The 20,992-nt window shown below is 45.8% G+C and overlaps 1 protein-coding gene across 1 annotated transcript; it reads right to left on the reverse strand.

Moving 5' to 3' along the window:
* Window positions 1-2,306: 2,306 nt before the first annotated feature.
* LOC120836105 lies at window positions 2,307-6,072 on the reverse strand. The gene is made up of 5 exons (XM_040215225.3): window positions 6,024-6,072; window positions 5,698-5,769; window positions 4,708-4,913; window positions 3,632-3,791; window positions 2,307-2,464 (listed from the first exon to the last, which is right to left on the reverse strand). The coding sequence occupies exons 2-5, from the start codon at window positions 5,750-5,752 to the stop codon at window positions 2,307-2,309; spliced, it is 579 nt and encodes a 192-aa protein (XP_040071159.2). The 5' UTR covers window positions 5,753-5,769; window positions 6,024-6,072.
* Between the last annotated feature and the right edge of the window lie 14,920 nt (window positions 6,073-20,992).

A 20,992-nucleotide genomic window follows, 5' to 3' on the forward strand; every position in this document is an offset into this window, starting at 1 on the left:
TGAAGGGCCCTCTCAAAGCCCTTGGGGCCCAGGTTGAATTCCAGGACGGCAAGAGCCACGGCAGTTTTCACAGTTCTTCGAGAGGCGAAATCCGTCTTGGGACACCGCCTCCACACCAGAGCATTGAACGACTCGTTGTTGTTCTGCGTTCCCATCCTAGCACACCTCTCGAGTAGGTCCTGCCTTGAGAGTCTATTGTAGAGGGGCACCAACTCCTTTGCGATGTCTCTGGAGAAGGCAGGGCGGTGTGGCTGTGGCTTCGTCGGCTCTCCTGCTGCCTCCAGCGCTTTCTGGCGATTGAAGTGACACCAGGAATGTTCTCCATGAGGGCAGGCCTGATGCCGGGGCTCTTCATCGGTGGAGTAGCTGTGGAGGAGGCTGGCAAACACTGCCTTCTGCATGGCTGGAACGTCTGGGGCACTGGTCTTCAGTGCAGATGCATAGTAGCTGGTCAATTTCTTCATGACAAGGTTCGTTAGTTTGCCCCTTCCACCGAGACCTTTTTTTGTTTTCTTTAGGGCCTCCATGCCAGCATACATTCTTTTGGCGACGTGGTTCACACAGTCTTCTTTCCTCATGCCCTTGTCGTAAAGATCAAGTCCCGCAACATGGTTGAAGGCTTTACTGTCCCCGTCGCACAGCACTGTCACATACTGCAGGTTGTGGAGTTGGACGGACCGACGGAAGATCTCGTCTGCTGCTTGCAGCTCCATCGCATTTGCAGACCCAGCAAAGTTCTTCTGGCATACTGCCCTGTGATTCTCGGCCCAGTCTTCATGGCTGTCAGATCCCTGCGCAGGTCCAAGGCTACATCCATGGCAATAATTGCTCTGGACAGAATAGTCCAAAACTAGTCCAGTCTCAAGCTCGATGGCAACTCCAACACCAAAGTGTGAAGTGTGCCCACGCTTATGCCAAGTGCCATCGTATGTCACACAAACGTCCATCAAATCACCGCTATCTGACTCGCGTGTTTCTCGTACAGCTTCTGCTGCCTTGCTCATTACGTTGCTGGCTGCTCTCACTGAGGCGTCGTGGACCTTTTCTCCCAGATCTTGGTAAGATCGGAGATGCATGGGCGAAGGAGCATTGATACCGGCAAAAAAGTTCGTAAGCTTCGTGTATCCGATTCCACATTCACGAGACGCAAGAGAAATCCGTGCTGCCAATTCATTCTGCCGCGAGTGTCCGATGGTCGACGAGTGCGGCGTCCGAGCAACGTCCCCGCAGTCTGGGCAGACGACGACGAATTGCGCCTGAACTCCCTTGCCACTCTCGCTTAGCTGAAGGTCTGATCCACAGCACACCGGGCACAGAAGAGCGGACACCAGTGTCTCGATGGCAGATAAAGCAACCAGACGATAACCTTCGGTTGGGGCACCGTCGGGAGCAGCGGGAGCGTCCGTGGGATCCGCAGCGGGATCGCTCTCTTGCAGTAGCGAGATCTTGCGCTCTATCGCCGTGAGCTCCTCCACAACCTCATAATCTTCAGGAAGAGACGAAGAAACGTCGGCTGGTTGTTCAGAGGTCAGGTCCTGAAGCGACGAACCGGGAGATGGTGACGCGCTCGGGAGCGAAGCAGCCGACGCGTCCGACGTGGTTCCGTTAGGGTTAGCGCATCGTACGCGTCCACCTGACGAGCCTCTTGGTTTCACAGAACGGCGGCGAGCTCCAAAGGCTTGGAGGGAATGCCGTTTAACGGCCGGCATCGCGGCGACGAGACCGTAGATAAAACGATAAAACTGTGAGAAATATATAACGAGCAAGCAAAAGAAGCGAACGTTCGGCCGAAGCAACGAGACGAAACAATAATTCGGGCGAGCGGATCACGTGGGGTGTCACGGGCCAATCCAGGCTTGAGTTTCGTTTTCAAGCCAATTATAGCCGACAACTAGAGGGCTCTGGCTTTGTTCATGCTTACTCTCGAACGAAGTTTACTATCGTCATAAAAGCCCGAAGAAACGACGCTTCCAACGAGGGTATCAACATCGCGGTAGGCCAAATGGGCGCGGAGCGGTCGGCATTTGAAAATGGCGAATATTGTCAACCGATCGCGCGACGGAACGACTCGGGGATAGGAGGCGCGTCGCCGACCTGTCGAAAATCTTTTATATCGGCTTAAATACTCGACGTACAGGCATGAAATTTTATGGAAGGGTGCATTATTAGTTTCTGAAATTAGTTATAACAAATTTGAAAAATGCACTTTTAAAAAAAAAAATCGGGAATTGGAGCCCGTGTCCCCCCTTAAGAAACAGACTTGCGTAGTTCCTTTCAAAGGGCTGCCCTGTTGAAGTGATGATTTCTTAGCCTAGTGTAAATGGTGTGCCGTCCTTCCTTCCCATGGACTTTTTTTCTGCCGCTGCCCGCTCAGCAGCATGACGGAGCCACGACATGCCTGCTTTTTCTACGTCCTTCTTAGTTGCCTTGGCTTCTTCCAAGTTTTGACGGTAGGTGAGGGTGCCTGCATATAAAAAAGTTGTTGTCAAGTTCAGCAAGATATTTTAGACTGGCAGAAAAAATGTGACCTGCATTATGCAGTCAAGCTAACTGCCATATCAACAACTTCAGGCGAAGTATGCATAAGCAGGAACCAATTTCATTATTCTTGCAAACGAACCAAATGAGAAACACAACCCTTGAAGCAAAATTGTTTTGATGTGCCTGTGTCACTCTACAGCAGTAGCAATCAGTTCATCGAATGCTATTTCATTGACAGATCCCTCAACAGCCTCTTCTTCGCGACATAGCCTTGCATGTACTCTTTGGTGGCCTGGATGTTGTTGGCATGTAATAAAGCGGAGCCTCTTTGCCGACATTCTGTTTCCGCCATCCCCATTACTACCCTAGCTTGCTGAGCCTTTGGCGATTCCAAACAGGCTTACCAAAGGCGGGAGCCGGAGGAAATGTTAAACTCCCAAGCGGAGTGAAGCAAGGGATGACAGTGTGCAACGCGGTCTGTTAGAAAGCCTAGCTTGCCGGAATCAGCAAAATAAAGCCAAAAGTCCAATGCAATCCACCTAGCGAAATAGTAAGTGACTAGCTCAAGATGCTAGTAACTAGTACTACTCTCATGAACAGAAACTAGTTGCAAGCACTACTTCTAAATAAAAACTGGTGCTCAAAGTAGCCAGAACAGCTAGATGACGCAGCGGCATGTGCTTTGTGTAAGTAGTGTCAATGAAATGTGGTTCAATAAAAAGTTGTCAGTGAAACGTGCATCTATGAAAGGATACAGAACCCTTCTACAGGTAGCCATCACATTCCCGGGCATTGATTATGTGGAAAAGCCGATCCGCGGTACCTGAAGGCTACGTCTCGTGGATCTAGGACCGTTACTGTGTACCATTTTAAAGAAATAAGAACATGTCTTTTTTTCTTCGGTGGTTGGTGGCGGGACAAGTGCAGTTGCCTGTTATAAACTGCTCTGCTTTATAAGAACATCAATGTAACAGTGGGGAAAAAAACAGTGACTTACACACTGGAAAATATGCTCTAATTATTTAATTTGTTACACTCTTATATCAAGTTATACACCTAACTTGCCAAAAAGGTTTTGCACTATTATTTTATATTAGACTTCAGTACATACTAAGAATTGCACTTGTGCAGGTTCAGATATCTAACTTACTACACAGGAGCTTGCAGATGTTGAGATCAGAAAACTTGCGTTTTCCCTTGGCGCCACACCAGCTGTACTCGGCTGCGACACTTGAAGATAGTATACTTCTCAAAATTCGGGTGGTCCGTTCTTTAGGTGTATCACCTCCTTGAACTAACATGTGTTGTCTCTGGTAAAAAAGAATCAAAACAGCAATCAGATCAGAAATATGGGCTAACATTAAACTACTAACTCATTTAGAATTTTAAGCATATCACAATCTTAGTGTGGTTTCATAAGCATAGTGGTTCTTAAGCGTTTTATCACCACTGGCACATAAAGCATTCACATTGTTAAAACACTGAAAAATTTTCAAAATGTGCCGTAGTTCTAATAGCTATGTCGAGATATCGATTTTGATGGCATAGCAGGAACATCTTCCCTACGGATGCACATAAATTTATTTATTTATTTATTTACATACCCTCAAGGCCCTGGGGGCGTTACAGAGGGGAGTGAGTGAAAAAACAACAACAAACAGTAATAGAAGACATGGAATAGGTCACGGGTCACTTTCGCAAAAATAATTAGTAACAGCACTTTTAAACATATCTAACGAGGGTAATAATATTAATGACGCCGGAAGGTGGTTCCACTCTGGTGATGTCCTAGGAATGAAAGAATCGTGATAGAATCTTAGAAACAAAACTACATGCTTAGAAGTATGGGCACTATGAGATCATTTCCGCCCAATTTTGACTCGCTTTCTCGGTACTGTAAGAGTGACCGACATATACACATGATGCAAATTAAAGTCAGTTATATCTAAACTTAAGAAATGAGATTTTATTGGCAACACTGAAGTATCTTTTCAGGAATTCAGTCATGAAATGTGATTACTAACACGAAATTGTGTTCATGCATCTAATGAGGTTCTATTATGAGCTATGCTTGTAATTGAACTCTGGCACCTGGTAAACAAACCTTTATCACCTGAATATCTACAAGATGGAGTTCCAAAAATACAGTTGCTCATAACAACAAAAAAAGTTCAATCATGCATAGATGCAAAATACAGAGCTTAGTTTAGAATAACCATCATTTACCATACGAAGTCTTGCTCTCTTGTCGACCTCCAGCTCTTTGTCGAAGCGCACAAAGTCCTGTTCTGTAGAAAAAGGCAAGTCCGGCAGGCCCTCTGGATCAAGTGGGGCATCTTCGGTTGTTCTGAGCAGCAAGCTAAAGTACTCAGAGTGGGTCTGCTGTGTCACCTTGATGGAATTCAGTGCCAACAGGATCCTTTCCATAAACACTGAAATGAACAGAACAGAGCTCCATCTTGCAGCCACAGTAGCATCCTCATTGCAGAACTGTTGACATAACATGAAATAGTAACTCTCCGTGATATAGCAAAGTTAAAGGAGTACGAAAGCAGTTTCTGAGCTTTTTAGTGGCAATAACTCAATCTAAGTGCTCCAAGCGTTCTGAAAACCTGAAATTACACAATCAGGCGTGACCCATTTTCTTACTAAAAACGTGATTAAAGATTGTTACACGCCCCCTTCTCCGAGGTGAATATTACTGTGAGGCAGCCAACAAATGCTAGCGATGGCTTTTCGTGCAGCCATTGAGTGGCGTGATTTCTGAATGTGTGGATCGGACTTCTTTTCAAAACAAGATATAATAGTACAAACAGTCAAAATCTCCACACATTCAAGTGTTTTCATTGCTCTAGTGTGTATAGTATGCATGTATTTCTGTTGCCTCGAGATACATAGGCAGTTTCGTAATCTGGCACTGGATATATTTGTTAGCTGGCACCTATAAAATAACATCAAGAACAATCTTATTCAGAAACCACCTTAGTGCCTCTTTAAATAAAAACACTAAGATAAATAATGCTTCCTGACATATATTGTATGTTTTAGGAAAGCCATGCCCCTCATGACAACTCACACTCATTAGAAAAAAAAGTTTCTAGACACAATACCTTTTCCGAATCGTCTTTGTCATGCACACAGCATAAGAAGTAGAAGCCCAAAAACCACTATAGCAAAATTTGTTTGTGATTGAAGATCTAAATAGATATTACATACCAGGCACTTGTGCATCCGTGTTTACCCGTCCAGTGCCAGGGTGAGACATGTTCATAGGGGTTACAGGTGCATCTGAAATTTTATAAAATGTTGTTCTTGTTACATCGAGTCGGTTCACAGGAGACCACTGGCCAAATCGGTTTAATCAATTCGGAGCCCGGCGTTCGTCTGCCCGCGCACCCCGAGCCTCGAGCGCTCAGTGCCCACGCTCCTCGAGTGGCCACGAGCTGATAAGCGCCAGTCTGTCAGTCAGTACATAACAGTTCTCAGCTTTGATGTTATTTCGAAGGATATGAAAACTTTAGCATTCACAAAATAAAACTCACCGTGGTGTTGCTGCCACAGTGTTGCCGCCGCTAGAGGGACATCATTGGCACCTGAAATTGAAAAGCAATTTTGTACAAAATGCGGAATGCTATAAAAATATTAAAAAAATGTGAGAAAGAAATGAGTCAAATCTATCGAATGCCACTTAAACTGCAAGATATACCTGTAGGCCGGATGCTTGAGTGAGGTGTCCTGCTCCTGTATAGGGTGTGCACTGGGGGGACGCTGTGGGCTGAAACCAAAAAGCGTTTTTTTACAAAATGCCGAATGTTAAAGAAAATCTGAGAACATGCGAGAAAAGAATGTGTCAAATCCATCAAATGCAACTTCCGCTGTAAGATCTACCTGTGGGCTGGATACTTGAATGGGGCAAAATGTTCGCATATGGTGTGTGCACAGGTGGACCCAAGTCATCACCTGAAATTGAAAACAGATTCTCTACAAAATGCTGAATGTTAACAGGAAATTCAAGAACATGTGAGAAAGAAAGGAGTCGAATCCATAAAACATAACTTTAGCTGCAAGATCTACCTGCAGGCTGGATGCTCGAGCGGGACATCATCCTGTTCGTGTGGGATGCGTGTACAAGCGGGACATTGTCGAGACCTGGAATCAAAATTAAATTATCTACAGAACACTCACCTTGTGCACAAGCAGTTACCTATGTACTGTGGCTGCATGCGTGAAGACTGGGCATGTGCTTGGGATGTGGCTTGGGACGTGACAGTTTCGTACAGGGCTGCAGAGGAATTAGTCACACTTACTCAATCCATGTACCTGAACATGCACTGAAGAGACATAAGGTATACACACCAGAGTGATGCAGAGGTGACTTAGAGAAGTTGGCACCTGGAAAAGGAGGAATAGTTGGTAGTAAGCCGTTTGAAGTTACACTAGATGTTTTCAAAGAATTATTTTTTTCAACTGTCCTAGAGCATGGCCAACAATGCACGATGCCATACCTGTTTTCTTCCGTGGCTGGGATGGCGTGGGTGGTTTTGGTGGTTCATATTCATCGTCGGAACCTGTAGTGTCGGTGCTGTCATCATAATCAAAAGGAAAGGTCGGACGGCGTTTTCGCTTGCCACGACCTAGCTCTTCTTCACTAGTGAAGTCTGACGTATACTCCAGAGCCTGAAGTTTCTCCAGCGCCTTCTCATATGTGTCTGAAAGAAATTTACGCATTGAGAACTGGAAAGAATTTAGAGCAAAAAAGCACTTACCAGCCCAGTCCTTGATCAGGCATTTGACCTGCATCCAACTGTCTTGTGGTTTGACGCCTTCGATTGTCATTCGACGACGCTTGTTAGGATTTTTTTCCTTAGGCCAAAATGTTGTTTCAGTGTTTTCAACGAGCCATGTCTTGTGAATAATGGCCAAGCTGTGATCTTCTTCAGGAAATGCTACAATAGCAAACTTGTCACCTGAGCGAAGCAGGAAAGGCAAGCATTTGCATGTCCACCGAGTTATTTTTCCCTCTTTAATGCTGCATACTAAAACCAAACTAGCTTGTCCAGTTCATCTACAAACAATATCACAAACTAGATTATTAATAAACAAGCAGCCATAAAAAAATTTCACTGTAGGTGCACCATTGGAATAACGGCAAATTTGTTTGCCAATGGGAGTCTCACGCATTTCAATGCAATTTCTGAAAGTGGCCAGAAGTGAATGTCAGACAGTTCAGATGCAAGGTAGATGTTCAGCAATGATGAACTGCAGGGATAGCTGTAAAGGTCTTCTAGACTCTGGTACCTCCTTCCAACCAACACTGGTTGATAGTTCACTGCAGTGCGTGCAATGTTTTCAACCTTGATGATACTCTTGTCTTTTAACATGCAAGTGCAGTCTTTTTTGTTTGTTTTGATGGTGAGGCCAGCAGGAAACGTCACGGTCTTGTACTGAGGTCCAATGCATCCGAGCGGCAATGGTCGACCTTCATGCCTTGCTGTCAGCTTGAAACTTTCTCCTCCAAGGAATACAGAGGAGACGGGTGGAGTCGACGCTGCTGACTCTTCAGTGTTGACAGCAGAACATGCAACCAAAAATCGTTCTTCTACGATTCGATTGTAGACTTGCTGCAAGGGCCTTTCTGGTTTGCGTACATAGCTTTTGAGTTTACGCATGTAATTTTCGAATGGGAAAGCACTATAGTTGTGAAGAGGTCCATGAACTCTTACGTCGCTTGCCACATGAATCAAGCCATGAACATTGTGAGAGACTGCATGTCTACCATATAGTGTTATGTAGGTCTCAACAAAATGCCTTAAGAGCCTTTCTGCATACCCTAAGTGCTCTCTACAAAGTAATGGGCTGCAAAGTATGGTGACTGCACAGTGAAGTGTCATGAAGTTGTCCATCAGAGGCTTGGGGATCCTTGACCTCAGCACCGCTGGCCCCGTGTAAAGTACAAGCAAGCGAAATTCTGACGCTTTCCACTTATCAATGTCGGACAAGCTGCGTGGCTTCCGAGACATATCTGATGGTACATAGTGCCTCATTTCAATGTTAGCTCCCGACGCAGAATCTCTTGATGCACTTCCAATGCGGTAGGTTTTATCACCTTTCAGCCAAAGGAGTACAAGCTTGCGCACAACACCCAGACAGATGAGGTGCATATAGTCAAGTGGCACCTGGTCAACAATATCTATGGGAAGTTCTTTTAAGATAGTTTCCATGATGTGGTGGTCCTCTTGCTCTGCACGCCTAAAGCTAGCATTTGTTCGTAATGGAGCATCAAGATCAGGGAAGCACATTCGTCCCCGCACAAATTCTCCTTCAGTCGTGCACTTTGAGCAACTGAAGTAGCCGCTGTGCCCTTTGGTGCCAAGAATGTATGATTTGGCAGGCGCGTCGCAGATTATTGCTCCAACTTGTACTCGGAAGACCCTGTTGCCAATAGCAACACCTTCAGAGAGAACAACTTTTAGGTCAGACACAAACGGACTAAGGAAGACATTTGACTGAAGAGCCTTACACTGGCCATGATAGACACCAACTGGAAATGGGTCACTGCCTGCACAGTTAGCAGCTTGGCAGAGAATGGGCCAGAACTGATCCCGCGTGCTTCTCGTCAATGGTAATCCATCTACATTCACATGAAGGATTATTGGATCCGGTATATTGCGCACAGGTTGCAGCGCTGCCCGGAGCCCCTCACTCAAGCCTAAATGGCAGTAATGGCCGGTATCCATGGGCCTCACATTATCAGTGACTCTTGGTGTAGACAAAAGTGCCCTGGCACATGTTGGGAGGTCTGAGAAACAAGAATGCGAGTGCAGTATCTTCAGGAGCTTTGTAACGGTATCATGAGGAACAGCCCCCTCTACGCTCCATCGCCGCAGCTTTTCCTTGAAAGGTGAAACGTCAGATTCCTCTGATTCAGACAATTCATCCAACTCGACATTCCTTCGAATGTCTCTTTCTAAGTGGTGTTCACGTCTGTAAGGCAAGCCTTCCGAATCTACAGGGACGCTTCGTCTCGAGTGAATGGCGCTTGCACTGAAGACCGGTTCCGGAGTATCAGGCACAGTCTCAGAAAAACAGCACGTTGTCAGAACATCTTGCTGATACGAGAGACGTGATGGTTCTGCAATTAGTTCCGGCGATCCCGCGTGTTTTTGCGGCGCTCCTGCAACTAGTTCCGGCGACCCAGCGGGCCTTTCTACAGAAGCCTCATCCAAAGCTTCAGCTGAGCACATTGCATTTTCTCTACTAACTGACAGTATAAGTTTGAGATCGCTTTCCGCCGCGCGACGAACGCGCCGATAAGCTGTTGTTCTGGGTAGAGCAGCCATATTGTCCATGTCTACGATCTTCGAGTGGCTCGCCTTGTCTTGCAACAGCCAAGCTCTGCGAACGATGGAAATGTTGTAACACTTTCATTATTCGGCCTAAAGTCATGTCACTTAATATGGAGTATTAGCAAAGCGTTACTGTTGGCTATTGCGAGCGCGGTAGCCCTCTGGCCGCGCGCTGCTTCAAAGGGGGAGCGCGAGGCTCAATGCCGCGGTGACGGATCAGGGGACCGGTTTGGTAAAAATCCCGACTGTCACCCTTAGCTCCAAACAAACGTTAAATCATACTTACTTCCTCCAGCCATGGTGGCAAGTGAGTTCTCAGGTTACCGCAGTAGCACGGCAGCACGGCAGCACTCCTTACTGTAGTCGGCTGTAGGGCTGCTGCAGCTTTCCCGGCTTTCCCGCGCGCACGCTATTAATGATGATGATGATTGCACAGCGGTGGCGATTGAAAGCTCTGAGTGAATTACTTAATTTCACTAATATAATAATCTATGTTTTATTAAAAAAATAATTTGTAAAAATATATAAATATATGGTATAAAAATGCTTAATGTGAAACTAAAAATAGAAACTAACCGAGTTTTAGGTCCGTTTCGGTTTCGCTATAGTTTCGCTTCCGAATGTATTTAAAGCGGTTAATTTTTTAACATAATTTTTGTTCTTGTGCACCTGAGAATTTAAAACAGCTACCTTTAGGGCTTTTTACTATCGCTCTTGCTCTTGGTGTGTCTGCGAAGCAACGGGAGTGATTCTGTTGACGACAAGACTCAAGAAATACGATAGGTCGCTTTTTCTGTTTTTGGCTCCCTCCGTTCGCCGTGGTTGCACGCCGGCACATTTATTGCGGAGAAAGAGCGGTGCAATTTGTACTCGAAATCGAGTACCAATTGATGTCGCCGACTGTACGGTAAGCGCGGATGATCAAAACCCAAAATAACTCGAAACTGATTTTTTTAACGGCTGAACCAAAAGCGACGATTGCAATACGAGCCACGATCTTGTGCGGTGACAGTGCGTAAAGCCGCTGCTGTAATCGTTAAAAAAAAAAAAAAAAAAAAAAAAAAAAACGCGTGTCCTGGTTACAGTCGCGCTGGGACGTGTTCCGGATTATGCCGCCCCGGACATCCGTGGGACGTCCGCTGGACGTCAGCAATGGGACGTGGGACGTTCGCACGTTTTTAGGACGTCCGAGGGACGTTTGGTGTTGTCTGGGTTGGAGCTATGGGTCGAAGACAACCGTCCTGTGGCAAGCGGACTGCGAGGTGTTCCACAACCTCGCGGTCCGTCAACGCGTTGTGCTTGTTTCTATTTTTTTTTCTTTTAAAAACGGGTTTTTTTTTTTTTTACACAAAGTTTTATTTTATTGTTATCCTTCACACAAACGTCCTTCGGCCTTGGGGTCGTGGAAATCGGGGATGAAGCGTGCACAGAGTAGATCGTTGTTTGCCTCGTTTTCATTTTTCACGGATGTCCTGTGACCTCCGTACGGTTCGTGGTCACCGCAATCTAACGCGGGGAAAAACGGGTCGCCTGCTCTGTAGTCAGGGTATTCCTAGGGGAGGGTGATAACTCGCTGTTCTTCTGGAAATTCACATATCACCCAAAAAGGTGACATGGGTAATGATTACGGTATGTTTTTTCCGGTGTTTATTTTTGAGCGAAAATCGGTGGATGTTTTTCGGTGCTTATTTTTTAATCACCAGTGTATTATGGGTTGAACGTCTTGTGATGACGCTAAAAAGCGTTGATAACCAAAGAAAAATGCGATTGGACAAGAACATTTCAAATTTCCAATTCTATTCACATATCCATTACGCTCTTCTCGTGAAAGCATCTATCCTGACGAAAAATGCCTAAGTCATTGAGCTGTGAACGCATACTCAGTGTACAATCTTTCGGCCTAGAGAGGTATTGCGCACGCTCGAACGCGCTTCACAGCCCAGTAGACGAAGTTGGTGGCACCCAGAAGGCGAGTTTTTGAATGGTCTGTAGTAGGCAAAAGAAACAAATAACAATCATGCATATCAGCTCTTCAAGCGAAGAGGCGCGTTTCTAAGGTCAATGGTTCCGGACAGCACTAATGTTGTTGGCGTTGTCGTAAGATGACGTCAGTTCATACGAACTGACGTCATCTTACGTGATCACGTAACAAAAACACGTCATCTTACATGATCTCGTTATACGAAATGACGTCATCTTACGTGATCACGCTGCACGAAATGACGCCATCTTACGTGACCACGTAACACGTTATCTTGTAAGTCAACCTCTCCTCACAGCAGCGCGCTCCGCGCTTTCCGGGCCCGTGCAGTGCTGTAGTCGAAAGCAAGCTCCCTATGGCAAGCGAAAGCTTCTGAAGTCTCACATTGAGAATACTCGCAAGCGACCGTCTGTGGAAGCTTCGCACGTTGAGGTTTTTGGTGAGATCGAGCCATCGTGTTCCACTAACTATTGTTGAAGTTATCGTTCAATAGAGCCCTAAAAATATGTTGGTGTAGACATCAAGATCTAATCAAAAATTCGGTTTGACTTCGTTTAATTAACGTGTATATAGACCGTTCCATTAGGGTCATAGCAGAGAGGGTAAAAGAGAAAAAAAATGCACTCCCCCTCTCCCCCGCAAGCCGTCCGCTCCGCCGAGTGGGCTGTAGCTAGCGTCCGGCTGGCGTGCAAACTCTGTTTAAAATCGCGTCATTTTGGAACTTTCAAGCGCAGATGCGCAGACTTTGGTATGCCAGTTATCGTGTAATACTATGCTAGATAAAGAGACTCACAGGGTCCAATTGCACTATTACCTGCGTGCAAATAAAAAAAAAAATAGGGAAAACTGTCAGATTGGCCGGTCTCTTTGGAGAAAAGAAAATCCGGTTGCTGTAGCTTTTTTACTATACAAAAGTTCTTACTGGTGTAGGCCTTTAGCGACCATGAGTGGAAGTCTGAAATAATAAATAAAAACGTGCTCTCCTGCCGCAATACACGCAGTAGTTGAGGGTAGTACTGCCGGCCGACTCAACTGCTATTTAAGTAACGGAAAAAAGATATGCTAGTTTATCATTTAGCAAAATAGAACCGAGACTATAGGCTGATTTTGGAGTAGCCACAACTATTCTAAGAACGCGAACCACTTCACAACGGCAGCCACGAGCGAGAGTTCGGTGTTCGGTAGAGCCCGCCGATACAGCCCAAAGATGGAGAACGGCAACCTCCCGGTTTGTCGTCTGCTAGCGGAGTCGGCGGCGTGCCCTCTCTCTCGTTTTACCCCGCCGAACCGCCGAACCCGCTGAACTTCCCGGATGTGTGGAAAGGGCGCTGCGGGCGAACAATATGGTGCCGCCCAGAGAGCGCTAAATGGAATGGTCTATACAAGTGTAGAAAAAAATGAGTTATTTGTGCATAGATGTTTGAAAAAGTGTTTATTATTCGACATAGGACTTTGGGAGAAGGATGTGTTCAGATTTTTCTTCATGAGCGCAAATATACCTGACGCAATAAATAGTGACGATTTCATCGTCCCAGTGGTGAGCAGGTGATTTCTTGCTCGAAACAATGATGCCATTTCATAAACCAAGTTCTGTGACATATGCTTTTCCAATGTCTGGTCACTATTTTGTAAACCTTTCAGTCCAAACGAGTATACTTCTGTTTGTTTTTGTTAGCTTAGGAGGGGGTCACAGAGCTTATCTTTTTGTCTTCCTATACACCTTTTCCGTCTAACCTCGACCCAGCGCGTAACGTGCGTAGCCTCGATTCGGCGCACAGCGGGAATAGTTCTTCCGGTTCTAACACTTCCGGTATGCGGGAGCAGGCCTAGCCGGCTGACAAGGTGCTGAAGTGGTGCGCGTTAAATGGGTTCTGAAGCCCTTGACAGCGAAGTGAGTTGTATTAAGGTGGGTTAATACGTCGATGTATCACGTCCGCGCATATTTGGTCATCGGGCTGCCACTGCGCGGTCGTTGGCTGCAGCAGCAATTTCCGAAAACGGAAGATAGCGCGCGACAAATTGTGCACCGAACACAAGAAGTCGCAAAGCGGATGCGGCTGTAACGTATACACTTTGCATCGCTTCCCCGCTGATATCAGCGGGGAAGCGATGCAATATTAGAGAGTTTTAGTAGATCGTTCCCATGACTCCGATAACGATGCCTGATGCTCTGCCACCGCCTCCCTTGCGCAGGCATAGTATGGTTATCGGGGCTATCGGAGGTATCGGAATACGTTCTACTAAAACTCTCTACTAGCGCATAAAAAAAGCAAATAGGCAGTGTAGAAACGGTCATCTACAAGTGCAGTAATAGGCCTCGACAAGTCAAATGTAGAACAAATTTTGCAGCTTGTGGTGCAAGTGTAAGACCCTGGGTGTAATGATTGTTATTGGCTACTCAAGTTTTGTTTTTCATTCCGTTCATTCCTACGAGGATGTGCACTATAATTTTGTGTGTTGCTCGGTAGCGACGCCCGTTAAAATACGTTAATGGAAACAATACGAAAAGAGGGCGCAAAATCGTCGTCGTCCTCCCCCCCTCCCTCCCCTTTCACCCCCATCTCCTGAATAGGTCCGACGCATCTGGGCGTCATACGAAGTAGAAATGTCCCGGTAACTAGCGATCGTACCTCGACGGTGCACCATAACAATAAACCGTTCGGCCCGCGTTGCCAACTCCCATTGTGAGTATTTCTACGATTAAACGATGATACTTCTATGCCCAGGGTCGCCCTCGCTCGCGCATAGAAACCCTCCGTTAGTCATTCGCCCCAGAAGGCTGTCATTCTTCACAAACAACAACACGCGAAGAGTAAACACTGGTAAACGTCCTCAGGACAAGTGAACATGCCTCCGATTTTGATTACCGGCGACGCTGGCGACGAACCTCTCGGCGCTGTTGGCGCAACAACGGGCGCCATGAAGGCGAATGAACACGCCAGAACACAAGAATAATTCACACTTTCAATAACAAACAAATGAAGAACTCACTAAAGGGAAAACAATGAAGATACGATGCACGGGGTCAATGGGGACAACGCGGGAGCTAGCAACAACGCTGCTCTCCGCATACCAAAATGGGCGCACAACAACCGTACGCCAGACGGCGTGGCGGTCGCTGCAACACGCAAGATGGCGACGACTACGCGGAAAAGGTGTATAGGACAGACGTACAGAGTCACACCGCAACACGCATCTGTGGAGCACACAGAGCTATCGCTCCCCTGTTGGCGGTACAGTAGCAGACGACACAACGCAGCTCCGTAGTCTATCGAGGGCACGGCTAGCCGCGGCCCGTAGCGCGACCGTTCAGACTAGGGAAATGGTTTTGAAGAACCGAGAAATGGTATCGTGTTTACAATAATCACATGTCGTTAGTATACTAGTATTCTACTTGCTAAGCCAAATAAATATTTGCAGCTTATGAGAATATGTTTGCGTGACGATTTACCGTTCACACTCTTGATGGATGTTAGCGAATCCTTCATGTTCGTGGCTCGCAGTTATCGGTACCCCCTCGGAGTGACTTCACCATATATATATTTTTTTCTTGCTTGCAGGACATCATAAAAATCACAAACACGCGAGAAAAAAAAATCTTATGAGCACGCGTGATTTTGAGCTTCGCAGCTCTAAAGATGCCTGGTAAATGTCGTCCAGCTTGGGAAGAAACTAATCCTTTTTGTTGGAGTTTGACTATCGTATGCTGGCAGCTCGTTTCCGGTCTGTTTTGTCTATACTCCGTTTCACCGTAATTTGGCAACCCTCAGTCAGAGCTGCTGTGAGGGAATCACAGTCGCGGAGCAAAGCACGTGACAGCTACTTTTAGGAGCAGTACTATGGCGCCTGCAGCGCGTCTCCTACTGGTGTGTTTAGCGTCCTATGCTGGCCATACATCAAAACTGGTCCCGAAGTGCAACAAATGACGTCACAGAAGACGGAGTGTCACGCTGCTGCATCTCGCGATCCTGGCAATTCATCGTAGAAATGCTGGCGAAAACCACGAGGGAACACGAGTGTCGCTGTCGTCATGGCGTCCCAACGAAAAGCAATTATACAATTTCGACGTTTTTGTAATTCGGTAATTTAAATTACTGTATACAATTTTTAAGAAAATAAAAACATCATAACCAAATATATTATAGGAACTTCCGTGCTAAAACATGCAGTGCGAAGTGAAGACAACTACTATCTTTTTTTTTTTTTTCTTGATGTCCACAAAAAAAAAAAGGCTATGCAGCATCGATCCTACCGTTTTTTTGTTGTTTTTTTTTGCACATTATGTGATGTCCTCTAACACGAAAGTACCGACGTAAAAGTGCTGTAGAGACGATATAAAAACAAAAATTTAAGTGAATCGAGCTTTGTAGTGGAACGGAAAAAAATAAATAATTAACGACTTTTTACGGTAAACACTTCACCTCTAAGTAGAACTTCAAAAAAGTGACGGTTACGCGCTTTCATGCCCATTTCAACAAAGTTGGGAGAACGATGTATTGCATCTTGTGAATAGACATGTGGAGCAGCATGTTTATGTTAGAGGCATTGTGTGTAATCGCTGCGCAGTACCTGCCAAAAGAAGATATTATTTGGGCACAGTCTCAATCGTTTCCGTCTGTGTGTGCTACGAATACAGCAACTCTTTTCGTAGAAGAAGTGATGAGGAAATGGTGCCCTTGATGATACGATTGTGATTATGAAATAAAATTTTTAATCAGTCAATAATTGCGACCTGTCCGGTCGCCTGGAACCCCGACAACAACTATCGTTTTCTGGAAAGTTCATTATAATATTTACACGTTTTGTGGAGTTCATCGAGCGAATAAGAATGTTCCAACAATGAGCTAAACCTACACGAGTTCCCGAATCCAACACGGCGCTTTTGAATTTTAGCGCCGTAGATAGTTCTGCGAACAGTGTATACTTCTGTGCAAATATTCGTCTAACAGTTTTGCAACGTTGGAAAGCATCGGAATGATTCAGAATCACTGCGGAGTTGATACTCGGGAAGGTAAGACGGGCACTTGGGAGAAACGGACCGTGGCATTTGAGACAGGGGCACAACCGGGGGACAAACGTGCTACAATCGCATACCCTTCCAAGGTCATCGCTTGGGCGACCGCGTGCGCCCAAGAAAGCTTTCTTTTCTTCTCTTTAGGGGGAGGGGGAGGGGGGGGGGGGGAGTGGTGAAGCGCTGATAATCTTCCTCCTTTGTGGCTTTTGACAGACGCACAACGAGACTGGCAGAACAAGCGCATGATTCATTTCTTTCGATGGAGGCGTTCTGTCTGTGTATGCGAACATGATTTTTTTCCCTTTTAGTAGTTAGTTGTTCTTGCCTTGACTCGGGTCCCAGTGGGTGCGTTGTCGTTGTATGCCCACTATTTTTTTTTTTTTTTTTTTAGTTTATGGTAGTTTTTGCGCTGATGGGGTATCAAGGTAGACAAAAATAAAAAAAATAAAAAAATAGCGCCTCGACAAAAAAAAAAAAAAAAATGTTGTTGCGATCAGGAACGTTTTCAAAGCGATTTTAGGAGCCTGCAGTGTTACCACAGGTGCAGGATTGAGAGCGTAACCCACGCACTTGAAGAGAAGGGGAAGCTCTCGTCTTATCGGGACTCTCTTTTATGGGTTTCCACGTCGCGATTGTCCTTCAAAATCAACTGTCATTTATTTCTCGCTCGTGGCTTCCAAGTACTGGAAGCCAGGACTCGAGCCACAATAGTTTTGCGAAATCAAGGTTTCGCTGAAATGGATAACTCTCACGTACAGTTCGACGCGTATGGCGGTGCTCCAGACCTAACATCTAAATTTTGTTGCCTTACCTGTTACTATTTCGCGCCCATATTGAGCCATATCAAAATGAAAGCGCATGATGAAATAAAAATGACACTCGTTTTCCGCTCGATGGAAATTTCACGCCAGCTCGCTGTCTTTGCTGGTACCTTGAGCGTTTCCCAGCAATGCGGAAAGTTAAAAAAAAAAAAAAAAAAAAAAAAACACGTACGATGGCATCCTTTGCACACTCATTACTTCTATAACACCGAGCCACCTCGTATCCTTTTGTTTTTCTTTCATGGTACTAATTTCTTTCTGCGCATTACGGCTGTTACGACGCTAAGTCTGTCTGCCCTTCGAATTTGAACTTAGGCTCAGATCAGGGACGAACCAGTTTAAATCAGGAAAATATAATTAACACTGTAGCAAAGTAAATCTATCATATCGATCGGAAATACGATTTGGCACATTCCATCTGAACACATATTGTGCACAGCGAATGCAATAGCGAGTCAGCGTGCAAAACGCCGCCACACTGAGTTACCATAACGTCTCAGCGATTTTTGCATAGCACCGAGCACGGAAAAGAGAAAACAGTTATTCATTCACATAAACGAAGCAAATTTATTTAAAGCCCGGACACTCCGTACGTCCAATCTAGCTAAGGTTATCAATAGACTCGACCATGTCATTTGTCGAAACAGATAAAAGACGTTGGCAGAAATGATTAGACTGAATAAGTGAATCTAACGCACGTATTTTACCAACCGACGGTCGCGCGCCTTCAATACCCTTTCCAATTGTCATTGCGCACCTTGGACACACTTTGGGGAGCAATGCATATTTACATCGCCGCCCGAGGTCTCCATTGAACGTGTAGTGCTGACCCAAATAAAATGCTAACCTGACTCTCAATCGCTCACAGCAAAGGACGATTTCGAACAGGCGGTACTGTAGATCACTTGAGATAGAAAAAAAGAAAAAAAAAAATACAAGCTATAGAAACGAGTGTCGTAAAAAAGAGGACCGGCATTTTTATTCCTACCTCCGAACAGAAACGAGCGCCACCCACTGCATCACACAGCGCAGAGGCCGGACTCGGCCACCGCGCGTACATACCAAGCGCGCGCGAGGGAGGGAGAAACTTCCTCCGCCGGGAGAACACGGCACATTTCGGGATCTATTTCACGCAGCGGATAACGCGGGCCTTTTCACACCTCGATACTGGCGCCATCTAGAAGTTGCGCGTTCAACCGGATGGATGGATGGATGGATGAATACGGCTGAGCCCTTTGGATCGGGCGGTAGCTTACGCCACCTAGCCATTTTGTGTTACCATTTAAGCTTAGAATATTTAAATGTGAAATCTATATTCACTCCGCAGTGCAAAGAAAGTGAGGCTATGAAACCCCCTTGCCATCAGTGATTAAGAAAATACCTAGTTTTCTCTCGATTTCTGCCACCATTCACTTAATCTTTGCTTGGTAATCTCTACAGTCTTGAAATCCACTCTCCCTTCGCTGTCTCTAAAACCCAATGACTTTATTAAATCTATGTTGTCTTCGGTAGGCATAGGGTGAAGCCCTTTACAGTAGAGTATCAAGTGCTCAGCCGTCTCGTCCTCCTCTCCACAAGCAGTGCACACTGTATCAATTTCCTGGTACTTCACTCTGTATGTTCTGGTTCGCAGAACACCCGTTCTTGCCTCAAACAGCAATGAGCTTCCCCTAGAATTGTCATAAATGCTTTCTTTGGCAATAACTCTTTTGTTTAATCTATAGCTTTCCAGAGCAGTCTTTGTCTGCATTCCCTCTAGCCACCGATCTCTTTCTGTGGCCTTAACTTTCTTCTTAACTGAGACTTGCTCTTCCGTATCTTCGCTATAGCCCAAAAACCTTCCTCTTAATTTCCTAGTGCGCTGTCTCCACTTTGTGTCTACACTCCTCATGTATAAATAGCTGAAAACCTTTCGTGCCCATTGCTCCCCATCCATTAGCCTCAACCTATCCTCAAATTCTACCTTGCTCACCGCTTCCCTGCTCTCAAATGATGCCCATCCCATGTCTCCTTGTACTCCCTGGTTTGGCGTTTTGCAATGCGCCCCCAAAGCCAGTCTACCTACTCCGCGCTGTTTTATTTCTAGTTTCGCATGCACTTCGGATTTCATGCATAGCACTGCGTTTCCAAAAGTCAAGCCAGGCACCATGACCCCTTTCCAAATCTCTCTCACCACCTCATACCTGTTGTAATTCCAAAGTGCTCTATTTTTCATTACAGCTGCATTTCTGTTGCCCTTACCTATTATATACTTTTCATGGTCTCTGAGATATTCTGCACCATCACATATCCATACTCCTAGATACTTGTATTTACTAGCTCTCTCAACTGTAAAATTCTGTATCTTCAGCCTCTCAACTTCATCCTCGTTAAAAATCATGACTGCCGATTTTTCGCTACTGAATTCTAAACCTAATTCCTCTCCTTCCCTACCACAGATGCTCATTAATTCCTGCAACTCTGTCCTGTTGTTAGCCATTAGTACAATATCATCCGCATACATCAATCCCGGTAAGGATTGCTGAATTTTTTGGCCTAGCTTACTGTAAGAAAGGTTGAACCCAAGCCCACTCTTCTCTAGTCTATCCTCCAATCCTCTCAGATACAACATAAACAGCAAAGGCGATAACGGGCACCCCTGCCTAAGGCCTCGTCTTATCTCTATTTTCCCTGTCGCCATTCCTTCCCATGTTATAATCACCTTGTTATCTTTGTAAATGTTCCTTAATAGTGCTGTTAGTCCTTCATCTAGGTTTAAGCTCTCCATTATGTCCCACAGGTTTCTTTGGTTCACATTGTCATAGGCACCCTTGATATCCAGCACCCTTGATATCCAACCACGTTTCGAGCCGCGCGCCATCTGGTGGCTGAAACGGACGAATAAATAGAGGTACCGCGCCCTCTTAATGGCGGCGCCTGAGGGAGAGGATTCGAGAAAGGATATGCCCCAATGTTGCCTGCACGCAAGGAGGTTAGAAGTACTAGGAGGGGGCACGCTGCAATATTGGTGAAGCCTAGTCATAAAAAGTTTAAACGATTTTGTGCCCAGCGTGACCGAAGATCTCTCTGGCGATTGGTGCGCGTGACATGTCACGTGTGAGATGGATGGTTGATTGTAGAAGGACTCCTTGCAGGCTTGCGCGCGCTCCGTCCGGTAGGTTTTATCATATCGAAGGCTAGACCGTGGTGTATTCTAGTACCCCATAGCAAGACGAAGGCTAGCTACGGTCACGTGATGTGGTCACGTTGGCATGGTACGTGAGGAGAGTAAGGAGGAAAATGAGAAAGAGGCGAGGCATCAAGGGAGCATGGCTTGTGGAGGCTACGCGGCCGACGTCATGCCCTCTCC

The sequence above is a fragment of the Ixodes scapularis genome, unplaced genomic scaffold (genome assembly GCF_016920785.2).
Source record: "Ixodes scapularis isolate PalLabHiFi unplaced genomic scaffold, ASM1692078v2 PGA_scaffold3__209_contigs__length_174095766, whole genome shotgun sequence".
Lineage (NCBI taxonomy): Eukaryota > Metazoa > Arthropoda > Arachnida > Ixodida > Ixodidae > Ixodes > Ixodes scapularis.